General features: G+C 37.0%; 2 protein-coding genes across 2 annotated transcripts; both read right to left on the reverse strand.

The window, feature by feature from the left end:
• Window positions 1-108: 108 nt before the first annotated feature.
• LOC131776052 (vacuolar protein sorting-associated protein 4B-like) lies at window positions 109-8,788 on the reverse strand. The gene is made up of 14 exons (XM_059092193.2): window positions 8,691-8,788; window positions 7,608-7,620; window positions 6,651-6,780; window positions 6,187-6,283; window positions 5,564-5,603; window positions 5,056-5,192; window positions 4,821-4,871; window positions 3,904-4,006; window positions 3,719-3,767; window positions 3,026-3,121; window positions 2,570-2,700; window positions 1,693-1,883; window positions 1,146-1,222; window positions 109-887 (listed from the first exon to the last, which is right to left on the reverse strand). Exons 1-14 carry the CDS (start codon window positions 8,713-8,715, stop codon window positions 762-764), a joined length of 1,266 nt encoding a protein of 421 aa, XP_058948176.2. The 5' UTR covers window positions 8,716-8,788; the 3' UTR covers window positions 109-761.
• A 743-nt stretch (window positions 8,789-9,531) lies between these two features.
• Window positions 9,532-13,889, reverse strand: LOC131776088 (aspartate dehydrogenase domain-containing protein). The gene is made up of 8 exons (XM_059092230.2): window positions 13,774-13,889; window positions 13,234-13,369; window positions 12,761-12,845; window positions 12,302-12,451; window positions 11,651-11,756; window positions 10,917-11,037; window positions 9,933-10,081; window positions 9,532-9,674 (listed from the first exon to the last, which is right to left on the reverse strand). The coding sequence occupies exons 1-8, from the start codon at window positions 13,829-13,831 to the stop codon at window positions 9,637-9,639; spliced, it is 843 nt and encodes a 280-aa protein (XP_058948213.2). The 5' UTR covers window positions 13,832-13,889; the 3' UTR covers window positions 9,532-9,636.
• Between the last annotated feature and the right edge of the window lie 27 nt (window positions 13,890-13,916).

A 13,916-nucleotide genomic window follows, 5' to 3' on the forward strand; every position in this document is an offset into this window, starting at 1 on the left:
CGGCGCCGCCCACCTACCGCCCAGAACAGCGCGAAAGGGGTCAGTTCTTCAGGTCAGAAGGTCTCTTTTGTTCGAAAAAGGTTTGTGTGCCGGCTTTAGTCTGTTCCAGGTCTGGTCATTCAGTGAGTAAAACGAATTGTGATAGCAAACGGCCCAATATCCAACACGACATGGCCTAAGTTTGAGATTTTCCCGAAAACTCAGTTCGCTTTGCTATAAGTGACCAGAATTGACTTAGTGTCTAACTATAACACATAGTTTTCTGAATACAGTACAATATAATATTTAAGGAAAATATTGAAAAAAAAATAAAACGATGTGAAGCAGTTGTAACACATCATCTCGCAATAACTGTTCCATGAACGGCGACAAGGCGACACCCGAATTATTTGCGCAACATTCTGATGCGCTAATCGATTGGGTGTTATAAAAAACCAAAAACAAATCAATGGTTAATCAGAACAAAGGGAAAAATCAAAGGGAGCCAAAAACAACTCATCGTAAGAACAAGCAGACTTCTTTATAGGTAGAAATGTGAACAGACGATATTGGTTTTAGTTTAGCTCTTCAAGTTTTGTTTCAGACGATGGCGCAAGTTTCCTCGACAAATTATGGAGCGTGGTAAGGCAAACCCAATCGGCAATCTTATATGACTTTCGAAGTTAATTCGGAATTAGCGTTAACTGGGTGTTCAGTTCAGTTCAGTTCAGTTTTGTACTTTGTTTGTTGCAGTACTAGCATGAGATTTCTCCAGTAACGGTTTATCCCCTCTGTCCAAAATTTATGGTAAACTTTTCAAATTTTTTTAAGTCTTCTTCGGCAACTGTGCTTGTATTGTGCGACAACACTTTCAAGAAATCATCAAGTCTGACAAAACGAGGTTGAATCTAGATGGAAGTGATAGAGAAAACAACTTCATCAATTAATCTTCAATGAAGAGATCACAACTGATCCAACACCAAATTCTCGTAACTAATATACAAGGAAATCTGTAGCAGCTATAGGGGAGAATTGACAATCAGATCTTGGGGTATAAAAGGGTTTAAGTTACAGGACTTAATACCCTCAACGTTATTTTTAAAGACACAGGTAAAGTAAAAGGTTTAAGGCAACTTCTGAATGATAAAAAAGGACATAAAACATACTTTTTGAGATGGAAGATCCCTCATGGATGAGTGTATGACGTCTTCTTCAATTTCAGAGCACGGCACATAAAACAAATCTGATAGAAGGAGAGGTGTCAACTAAAGGCCACGTAAGACAACAAATAGATCAATTACAAAAATAGATCAAATAGATCAAATACAAATCAATGTAATCAAACGGCACTACTAGGTTTGGAATCATATGGTTTAGGGCCACCTTCTTACCTTCCACTTGTCCCATGTTTCAGTAACATAGTTCGAGCGTTTTTTTATTAGGTGCCAAAACCAAAGAAATCATAAAAGCCAATCAGACGACTAGAAAGGTCAAGAGCGGCCAATGAGAACTCAGAGTAGCAACGCGCAAACCGCCTGAAGCGCGGGAAAACGCAGGTGACCAAGTCGTGGTTTTAATTTTAAATCTGATTGGTTGGAAAATGGAGCGAATCTTCTGGACCAATGTTTTCCGTTCCTCTCATTAGCAGTTGTGTTTACTTTGATTTCAACCTCAAAGGGCTCTCACTGTAGAATACAATCTCCTGCATTTTACCTTTGTTCATCTTCCAGCGAGAGGTGTTTTCAAGTTCACGTAACGGCTCAAACATGGCATCTGAGGTGCAGTTTGACAAGTCGCTACCCGAGAAGCCCTCTGTCCTGTCACCAAGTAGGTACCAATCTTCCGCTGTGAGTGATGAAGGAGTGACTCCCAAGTGTATTTTCATTAACGTGATGCGTGCAGCTCTATGAAATAAAAATACCGCTGGCCTTTAGAAATTGAAATTTACTTCATTGAAAATTATGAAATGTAAAATGCTCGTAGACAAATAGAGACAAATACACTTCTCAGATCATTCTTTTTATCATACATCAGTGACTATCGCAAGTAACCTCGTCCACGGGCAGTTAAGAGTCAATTAATAAAACAGTGAAATTATGAGTTCCGTAAATTCGACAAAAAGTTACATCTTATTATTTGCGAATTTTGACAGTCTATCAAACATGGCAATTTTTTATCAATTTAGAGGTATTTCGTACAGCCAAATCGATGCATTTCCGACCCAGACATACACACACACACAAAAAAAAATCCAAAAGCAGTGGTTAGTTATATTCCCGTTCTGTTCGGGATACGATCGTTTTTTTTTTTTGGAGTTAGAAGATGTCTTTAGAAAGTTTCGCTTTCGAGCTCGTGGTTCTTCGTTTTTGACCGACTTCGGGGTACTTCATACCTCGTGGTTCGGCTTCGCTTTTGATCGATTTACGAGCTCGGGGTTCTCCGTTTTCGATTGAGTTACGGGTATTTCGTTTTCGACCTCGTGGTTCATCGCTTTCCGCGAGTTCGAGTACTTGGTTCCTTATAAATTAGAATGCTTCTTGCTCAAGTCTCTGCTTTTGAGTGCTTCGTTTCAGAATAACCAAAATCTTACTTATCTGGTAATGGAATGTATATTCTTTTCTGGAATCTTCTCAGGAAGGCGGAGTCTAGTTCCCAGGGACAGTTGGTAGCACAGAGCAAGATGAAATGGTTCATTGACGCAGGGTTATCAGCCTCTTCCATCTTTAATAGAAATAAGAAAAAAAAAACAGAATTTAGAAATAAATATAGAAGAACACTTGGGTCGCGCATAGATATAAAATTTCTCTTCGAGTGTTCAACCCGATAACTGAGCACAGCGAACGAGCTCGCAGATATTGAGCTGAACACGACTGGGAAGAGAAATTCCATAGCTACAAAGTGTTACTCTGTTTATTATATAAACACTATAGGCCTTTACTGACAAGAAAAGTCAACAGAGTGGTTCGAAAGGCGAGTGACATGTCAGCAGCTGATTAGTAGATAAGTAACCTAAATACACGAAGATCTATTTCCAAAATCTACCGACCTGTTTTAATAACTCAGTCTTAATTCTTCGAGTGTACTCTTCTTCCCGCGAACTTCTTTTCCTACAGATGCTATCAATTTCGTCTATAAAAATTACCTGGAAAATATAAAGAGAGTAAAGCAAATACTTGAAAAGGCTTTTGATGTGAACAAAAATGAGTGCCGCATCGAACAGTTCTACTTTGATTTGAAAGGGAACAAATTAGCCAATGATAGCGGAGTTAAAGATGCAGAAACCATGAGAAAAATCCGCGCTTTCGGCGTGTGAATGGCATCCCTGGTCAGTTTTTTCCAATGGAAACCTTGGTAATATTTCTGTTTGGCAAATATAGTTCAATACGTTCGTTAAAAAGTCCAAGGAACACACAAGTGGTTCAGAGCAGTAATTGATATTAGTAAGAAAAATTTAATAAGGACTTCACCTGTGCAACTTAAAGTACACCTAACTGTGCCTAAATTGGTCTTAGTTTTTTTTTTTTTTTATCAAGTTTAAACTTCGCTTAAAAAATAATCTTTGATTCACCTCCGTTCGTAGATAAGACTTAGTTAAAAACGAAGCTTACAGAAAATCTGAAAACTCTCTACTTCAGGACTGAGATTCCATCGGCTTGAATAGTATGAAGAAGGTCGCACAAGTTTAGAAGCAGATTCCTTGTACTGACTCGCGCGCTACAAAAATAAGTTTTATACTTACTGATTGAACCTGTTGGCCTCTTGCATTTTGGAATAGCTCCTTGATAAGCCTTACAAATAAAAAAACAAACAAACAAAAAAATACAAGAAAACATTGTAAGGAAATTCTGCCTTGGTCACTCACGAGAGTTATGGGGTTTAGGAGAACATTGCATCCATCCAAATAGCAACATATGCTGTACGTACTTTTCACTCTCTCCGACCCAACTGGACACTAGATCAGAACTGGACACACTGTAAAATACAGAGTTGATCTCTGAAGCCACAGCCTGCGCGAGCCTTGTTTTACCTATTAAACAAAAACAGAAGCAGTAACTCTCAGTTATGACGATATGAATAAACTACAATGACTACCTATTTTAATGAAAATGTGACAATGACTTCAAACAAATCTTAAAACTAGTGCAACTTTTTCTAATCGTTGTACTCAGGCCCTAGCGCTTTTCGACTTAATCAAGTTAAGCCAAGCCTTAAGTATGAGGACATTGGCTAGTCACGCGAGATAGTGCAAAGAAGATCTCAAAGAAAAACCAAGCACACCGCCTGAAGCACGGGAAAATACGTGAGAACAAATTACAGTTTTTTTCAGTTTTGCACCTAACTGGTCGAGAGAGTGGTGCAATTTTCCTGGACCAACTAAGACGTGTAGTAGAGCGCTTTTCAATGAGTGTTGCAAAACCAAACCAAAGTTGTCACAACGGCCAATCAGAAGAAAGGAAAATACCCTTAAAGAACCAATGAAAACTCAAAGTAAAAAGCGCGGGAAAACGCGGGTGACCAAGATTTAATCGGTTTTAGTTTTGCATCTGATTGGTTGACAGGACCAATCACAGAGCGGAGTAAAGCGAAACCAATCCATATCGGATAACTTTCGACACTCAATGGAATATCGCTCCAAAGAACACCAATTTAATCGCAGATTACTTTCGATTCTCAGTTGAAAAGTGTTCATAATCTTAGAGAGCCAGCACGTAAATCAAGGTTATTGGTGTGGAATGCTATCACATTTTTTTTTTATCTTTTGTCTCCTTAGAATAGATATTATTTTTGGTCTATTGGTGGCAAACGATGAACTAGTAGTGACGTAGATTAAACCGGAGTACCTGTTCCTGGTGGTCCATACAGCAGTATTCGCCTCCATGGCTGTCGACCCCCTACAAAACGTCACAATTTCAAAACATTTTAACTCTTTACACCCTAACATCAATATGCATATATTTATGGCCACTGTGTCAAATGCTTAACCCCAAAATAGCAATATTCACTAACCATTCCCTATGTTTCTAGATTGATTGTGCAATTTACATATCTGAGACATTTAAATAAGTAAGTTCTTACCTGTAAAGAAGTGTGGAAATTGTAGTGGTGTAACAACAGCTTCTTTCAGTGCTTGCTTAGCATCATTAAGGCCAACAACATCACAGAATTTAATAAGACCATGGGAAACAATTGTGTCTTGAATTGCAATTTTTCGCCTGCAAGAGATGAAAGTGATTAACTTCTCTCTATTATATCCATGCATTATCCAGCAAACAGGTAATGAGAATACTGGAACTTATCAGGCAGAAGTTGTCTTCTTGATCTAACACCAAATTCCCATAACTAATTTACAAGGAAATGCATAGTAGCTAGAAAGGAGAATTAACAATCAGGCTCTGGTTGTTCAAAAGCTGATTAGTGCTAACCCATGATTAAATCACTCTAAACCAAGATTAAAATTTAACCAATGATTATGGGCTCAAGGGTTAAGGCACCAGGGCTGTCTTTGAGTTTTTGGGATTGTAAGATAAAAGTAAGAAAAAAGGTTAATACAATTGGCCTGTTTATCCTGACTAAATTCGCTCACCTTCTACAATCATTATTTTCACTTTTTACTGGATTCATTTCTAGAGGGTAAAAACAATTGACAAATGGATTCCATGTTGCTGTGGGTGTGTCTAGTAAAATATCATAAATGACCTCAAAACATGTAAGAAAAAATAAAATGGCACAGCAAGGGTAGCTGAGAGGTAGATGAGGAAACCTTTGCCAGGGAAACCACTTCCTTTCATCATACAAGTATTAAAACCGATGGGTTTTTTTGCAAGGGATTGTTAAGGCATTTTACAGATCTCGTAAACTGGACATCATGAATAGATGTTGATTTATTGTGGTTTTGTGTCTGTGAAAACATGAGAAATGCCTCATACTGTTTGACATCAGTCTTCAGAGCTGAAGCCTGAAGCCATCTTAACCATCTACACCATAACATCAGTATGCATATTCTCCATACTCTTCTCTATACATTCCTATGGCATTGACAAGGAGAATGTGCTTTATCATCAAAAGCCTTTTTGTCTAGTGATCATTTTCTGTATTCTCTTGACCTTAATGTCTGATTCAGCAGTGAAACTGTTTGGAAAAGTTTGAGGCTAGTCACTCTTTGGAGTTAAAGGTGAAAGGGGTTAGTGTTTAAGTTATGAAGAATACCTGAGTCTGATGTGTATCCATAGTCAAGCAGCCTCTTTTTCTTGTGAAGAATCTCAAGATAACTTTCCAGTGAGATAGAAATTTCATCAAGGGCATTCTAAGGGTCAAAATTATAACGATTAAGATTTGAAGCTAGCTTAATTGCATGGTCATAATACTACATGCCATTTTTCAAATTTGATGCAAAAAAAAAAAAAGACAAAAAAACCAGTGAAATAAATTCCAAATAAGGAACTATAGCCTGTTCCAGGCATTCAATTAAAAAACAAAACAAAACAGTGAATGTCCCAGAAGTAGAAACAGAACAAAAACAAGGAAAGATTGGGTTGGGTCGTGTAGATGTGATGTTGCATGACCTGACCCAAGCCTCCCTAATTTTTCCACTCCTCAGCCAGTATATCGCACCATTTACTGTCGCACTTTGTTTTACTAGCTGAAGGAAATTAAACTACAGTACTTATTACCCGTATAAGTGAATCCTCCTCTATTGGTAAAAGCATCTGAACACACTGGGATGCATTCTTACAGTCGCTTATTAATGCATCAAGATTAACATGACCCATTTTCTGACTTTCAAAAACAGCTCCCTCTAACCTACAAAGAAGAAAAAAAAATTTAATAGTAAAAATCTTGGAGTCTAACATGTTATCTAAAGGATGAGCATGTCTATAAGTCAGCTCACTCTACACTAGGTCAAGAGGCTCCCTAGTCTTGAGAAAGATATATTAGTCACACAGTTCTTCTTTCCTTTCAGGAATACAAATGGTTAGAGACAAAATACCCTGTCATATTTCCATGACAGGTGAGAAGTATCCATTGATACTCCTGGGTAGAGAGAAGCACTGTGAGAGAACAGTGACTGGCTGAAGAACGAAACAGAATGGCCCTGTCAGGTTTAGATCCCAAACCACTATGAGCTCAGTCCATCATGCCAATCGGTGAGCCAGTAAGTCTACCACGCAGGTATTTGACTCTTAATATAACCCCTGGGAGTGACTGGCATCTAATCTCTCTATACATGACCACCACTGAATCAAACAGTAAGGTTGTGAGAATACAGAAGATGATCACCAACTCAAGAAACTCTTGACTGTTCTACACAACTTCCTTGTCAATACCATTTCAGATGTACAGAGAACAGTATGAAGAATATGCATACTGATCTTAGGCTGCAAAAAGTTAATGCTGTTGAAACTAGACAAAGCATCCACCAAATAATTAGGCTACTTGGGTCAGTTGTAGACTTCATGTACCTGTTAATTAACATCACTGGACAGTCTACAATGGCTCTTGTTTTTTAGAAATACCTTTATGCCTATTTCTCTCAGCCTAACAAAGGTAAGGTTATAAATTGATCATGAAGGTTTACTTGGAGATATTTGTTAAAAGGAATTTAACATTACAAACAAAATGCTACATACCATGTTACAGCATCTGTTGATCAGATAAGAAAATGAAATAAAAAAGCATCATGTTAAAAAGGATTAAAATTGGTCCTCTATAATGTTTCCTATCCCTGCTTTTACAATCACTTTCACCTTTTATTCCGAGCAACTGTCACTGAACCTTTTAAGTCATAGTTAAAGCTACAATGATACAATGTATTGAATACTTTTTCATTGGCTTCATACTTTACCATATCAATTGTCAAATCTCAGCAGTGAGCTGGATGGTTGTCTTAATAACCTTGTTAAATGGGTCAAATAAGCCTCCAAAAAACTCCATAATGACTTCAGTTAAAGGACATCTCTATTCCAGTCTGGTATCATTCAAGCCACACAAAATTTTATTTGAAATTTGAAAAACATTTCACACATTTGTATGGTTGAGGGTGTATGCCAAACCCAAAGGTATGCAAATATGACCAAATTTGAAACAGTTATTTTAATAATAAGCTGGATTGAACTGACTTGGCATTTTCCATAGTTTCTATATGAACCATGCATTTATTTGCTATGTGAGTTGTGTTTCCATAAAGTCAATTTCAATTTTGGTCGCCATTTTGGCAGAGGATTTATTTTCCAGTTCAACACACACTCTCAGAGATTAAACTGTTTTGTTTCGGTTTAGCAGACTGTGAGAACTACAAACTAATGAACTTAGGGAGACATTTATTTTAAAAAAGGTATGGCAGTAGCTGAATATAAAGAAATTTCAAAAGGAAGGAAAAAATTCTTATCGAAGCCAAACTAATCTTGAGAGGAACCCTAATGATTTGGACTTTTTCTTCTTGCCTTACAACCTCAGATTTGAAATATTGGTCGATTTTAAATAATTAGCTGATTGGTGACATCATTGACGAAACTAACTTTGATTCCCTTATTTGGTTCGGAGGCGAATTATCTTTCTCCATAACTTGAAACTCTGCCAGTTCAACAGCTGTCGACTCCGAGTTTATCAACATTTTTCGAAACTTTGTCATCACCACGCGCCATTTTTGAGCCCAAATTAGTTATTCCTTAGTTAACCAGTTAACTACTGTTTACAGCGACGAGACCTCTCACCTGCATAGATGTCCAACTTACTCATATTATCGATGAATTATTCAAGACATCCTGAAAAGTTTCCGCCTGTGCCCAGGATTTCGTGAAACCTCGTTCCCAGGGCATTCTTTCGATAATAGATAACAGGCACGAAAAGCCCGAGTAACCAGTAATAATGCTATCCAACGGATAAACCGCTATCCGGCGTATAAGTGATAGCAAAACGTATGGCGTTATCTACCGGATAGAGTTTTATCCAGTGGATAGCGTTATCCAATCTTCAAACAACTGGGGCTAAGGGGTTGCCCGAGGGTTCACAGGGAGCGCATTCTTCTTCCCACACTGGGTAGAAACGAGCCCAAAGTTACTTCCGGTACGCATTTCTCAGGTGTCCTGTACTCAATTGACACCACAAATGTTATGGCTCATTTAACAAGTTCTACAGAGTTTGGAGTCTAGCCTCTTTTTTTGTAAATGGATAATTGACAATATCCAATCACATGGTATATTTGAGCCAATAGAGCACAAGCAAAAAATATTGAGTAGATAAAATCTATTTCTTCAAAATGTTTTGAAGAAGGCATCAGATTCTGCAAAAGTAGGGGAATTGAAAAGTTGATTAAAGACCACAAGGTAATTATTTTGACCAGTGAAACTGACAACTTATTATCAAGGAGCTGGTAGAACTCTGGCAGTTGCCAGCTTGTTTTGAAACCCCAGTATCTGGAGCATAACTCTCCTCTAATCAGCCCAAAGGACTCTTATTCTCTCAACTAATATCATAGGAATTGTATGGCAGACACTAAGGAGAATTACTAATGAGATCTTGAGAGTGGAAGGATTAACCTCTCTATCCACTCACTTGAACACTTCCTGATATGTGTACATACCAAAAGGTGTTTTTATTTGGGATCCATTTTTTCGAAAAAGAAAAATTCTTAAAAATACAAATTTTTTGAAAGCTAATTCAACAAAGATGAAGTCCAGGTCCCTGACTGTGGGCTCCTGAAAAAAAAGAGAAAGATTTTGTTTGAAAATATCAGCATGAGCTAGTCTTTGGAAAGCAAGGTAACAGTCTAGAACAGTCTAAATAATTAATTCATATCCTATTTATAAACTGATATGCTTGACTAAGCACACAACTTTAGAGTTACAATGTAAAAAATGGAACGTTCTGGAATGTACTATAATATTCCTCTACACTCCTAATGCCTTCTGTTCTGCTGTCCATATCACAAACTCTTTAAAAGTGTAAGTTCTTACCCAGCATACTACAAAGAAATGATGCATATGTTGCATTGCCAGTGATGGCTCCAGATCCTGCTGGATTATGGCGCACAGTCTTGACTGTGAACTGGTTTTGTTCATCACCGGGTCCAAAGACATCAACTTGCACAATATGAGCATTTAGACTAAGTAATAGAACATCATAATTAAAAAAGAGATTTCAGGAAACAGGATTTCTTAATAAGCATTGCACTCCTGATTATCTAGTTGGGCAAAACACCTTACTCTCACAGAGTCTCTCTCTAGGCAGGAGAAAAATGGGTACCAGGAAAATGTCAGGGAAGCATAGTTAATTTCTTTTTTTGGGGGGAGGGGGGGGGTAAAATTGCGATCATCTAGGGGGGGAGTAGTGATATTCCATGTCGTTTCGCTAAAGAATGAGGAACAAGCTCTGATTGGATGAGCCACTTAACTCGAGTACAGAGTTAACTTATCTTTCTTGATTACCCATTGCTTACCCAGTTTATCCTGGTTTCCATAGCAAAGAGCTTATAGTTTCTGAGACTGGACTCGAATGTAGCTGAGTTTTGATTGACACTTTGCATGAGTGCAGTCATGCATGTCGCTTTTGAGAGAGTTTTTCTTAGAAAAAGTGTGAGAGAATAAAAAAATGGCTCTGCTTATAGAAAGAAAACCAGTGATTGTGACTTGAGGATACTAAACTTCTATTGCCACAGAGGCATTTCTGAGACTAATAGAATTATAATTGGAATGTTCGAAAGATTTCAGAACAAAAGTATGTTGCATTTTTTAAAAAGAGTATTCAAATGGACTGAGCTTGCCACATATTAAATCAATGATTTTCAAAGTGGAGCTGCCTTTGGATGGAAAATCTGAAACTCTTTTCAGGCCTGAAATATTTAGGACAGAGGCAAAGTGTATTCAATCAAATTTGCAAACAAAATTTGCAAAACGAATTTAATCTGTCAGTCTTACAACAGACAACTGATTACATCTTGCCTTGGATCAGCCACAATACATCCTTGTGTCTTATCAAATCCCAGATTGTGGGCTGCCAGTGCTGCTGCTGCCATTGTGTTCACATTGTTTGGGGCTAAAGGACAAAGTTCCCGAACAGGGCCTACAGGAAAACAGGTAGAACATTTGAAACAAATACCGATGTGATTATGAAGATAAGTTCATATTGTTACCATCCCCCTAGCTCAGACAAGTTCACCCCTGGCAACCAATTTCTCTAGCCTACAAGTAGGCTTTCATTAATAGTACTGCAGGATGTGTTTCTCCACCCTCAGGAAGATCTAAGACAAGTGAGGAGAAGCTTCCATGGGGTCTGACACCAATTATCAGTGCTTACCCCTTGAAGAACTCTTGCTGGCTCACATTTCTAAAGGCCGTATACTTCCTTGTGGGTAAAAAAACACTTGTGCCAGAATGCTAATAATGAAGACCGCACATGCTGCCAATTTTTCATGCCCACCTACAAAAAATTTGGCTTTTTTAAGCCTTTCAGGAGTATTCTTTTAATAAGGGAAAGCACCCTCATGAAATCAAGAATTTATTAACTTCTCAATACACCTTAGGAAATCTTCATGGAAGGTCTTGGAATATAATCAGGGTGAAAAAAATCATGGCTTTGATTTGAAAGAAAATGAGAGCTATATTATTTTCAATAACAATTAGACAGAGGTTATTCTTTGGGTAATTTATGAAACAAAAAATCTTTTAAAACCTACCATCATACAGTACAACAGGTTCTGTGTTCACTTGCTCATTCCTTGACTTAAGAGGTTCATTCAATTTAAAACAAGATGGGTGCTTTTTCATTGTTACTTTCAGTCCCTAAAATTGCAATTAAAATTTACTAGTAAATGTAATCATAACAAATGAATAACTGTATCTATAACTCCAAAGTTCACAGTTTTCCCCAAGCTTTGCTCTCACAAAACTGTCCTCACCTTGGAACAGATAATGTCCACAAACAAATATCCATGTATACTTCTGCGCCAAATACAAGCTATTTTTTATATATTTTTGTGCAAAATAGAGGCTACTGTGTTTCTTATATCCTTCAAATATTTTGCAACATGCACAAAAAATGTTTAAGAACAGCTTACTGTTTGCTGTGGATATTTTTTCTTTTGAGTTTTCTCTGGTATGACTTTATAAACAAACAAAAATTTCCCTTCCTTTGTAACAACCATAAAATGTTATCTTGTCTTGAATTAAATTTTGAACAAAGATTTATGGTAGTAGACATGAGGTTTGAAAATTGAGGAATGTTACTTTGGTGGTATCTTCAGATATCACCCAACTTATTTTGTAGGCTAGCACAAAAATTAATATTTTATGAATCATAAATAATAATACATCTTGTAGATACACACCTTTAGAGTCCCTATATCTGCCATTTTCTTGATATCAGCACCACCCCAAAGAGCACCACTGGGTATATAAATTCCATGGCTACCACTAGAAGCCTTCCACCTCAAACGGTTTTCAACATCTGAGTTTGCCAGAGCAGTTGGAGAACCCACCTACCAAAAAATTAAGGAGAAAATATTAATACTAATTTTGTTCTATACAGAATACATATCTAATGTTAGACTGTTTAACTTCCCTCAATTTCTCTCTGCTTAACTCTTTACACCCTAACATCAGTATGCATAGTCGAAACCATTTAAATAGCTGGGCTTTCATCTTTTCTGAGAAAATTAGAGAGAGTTAAAAACTGCTCCTGATGCAGGGTAGGGCATCAAAATATAGCTGCATTAAGTGAAAGACAAAACATTATAAATATTTAGAGGTGACAAAAATTTAATAATGTTAAAAGATCAGTTCCATACCATGTAATCAGCAACATCAAGGAATGATTCACCAAACTCTACTGTGATTGAAGGATGTGCAACCTCAACAATCAAATCTGAAGTCCTGTAAAACCACCATTTAAAAAAAAAACCAGTTATTTTAAATCAAAATATGTATCAGGATCTGATACATGTTATGTAGAAATATTAGAAGTATTTGATTAAAAAAATATGCTAGAGCATCAAAAATATCTGAAATGAAAAATCTTCAGCCTGAAGCTATGCCCCTTTGTGTTAGATCAAGATAACAACTTCTACCTGATAAGTTTGAGTATTCTCATTACCTGTTTGTTGTATAACGTATAAATATTTGAGGGAGAAGTTATACGTTAATCACTTCTAGGTGTAAATGGGTTAAAACAAGATTCTGGTATCCTTTAAAGGTATTTTCACTTTTATAAGTTAAGTATTATCTCTTTTCAAACAATATAAACTTAATTTACCAAGAATACCTTTCTGCAAAGGACGATAAATCTTCCAGAATGTAGCGATCATCTATTTTGTTCCGGAGAGCTTCAGAAGTTCTGTTCCAAACAAAACTGAGCTCAAGATCATCTCTCTTTAATATTTCCTCAACTAAATATTTTCCTACCGAAAAAAAAATGGAAAAAATTGTAGGTCTGTTAATCAATTACTCGACATTGAAAGCACTACACTGTTCTCAAAGGACTTGCACGTGGTATTGTTATATTGCATATATAGCTTAGCAGTTTCTGTGCACAGTTAGGCAGAATGCACTTTAAAGCACCACTGATCATGATCTGGTGACGATGAGATATCCTTTATGAGAAGAAAAAACTCCAAAATGAGTCGTATAAGAAAGACCTAGTGTCACTTCTATTGAAGCCTGTTGGTTCGAATTTCGTGGGTGTACGACGTTCCAGCCTAAACTACTAAAAAGAGCTCGTAGTACCTTGGAAATTAGCTGAAGTTTTAATCATTAGTTAAGATCTAATGGTGGTAAAATCGAGTGGATATGTTAACTATCCTACCTATATGTCCATATCCTACAATGCCAACTCGTCTTTTCTTCTTAATGGTACAATTCATACTTTTTAAAAATTATTTTGCCAGACATTGGTCTGATGCGCTCGTTTTTGTATTTTTAAGTATGCTCTAGGATACCATATATGAT

Source organism: Pocillopora verrucosa, chromosome 2 (assembly GCF_036669915.1).
Source record: "Pocillopora verrucosa isolate sample1 chromosome 2, ASM3666991v2, whole genome shotgun sequence".
NCBI lineage: Eukaryota > Metazoa > Cnidaria > Anthozoa > Scleractinia > Pocilloporidae > Pocillopora > Pocillopora verrucosa.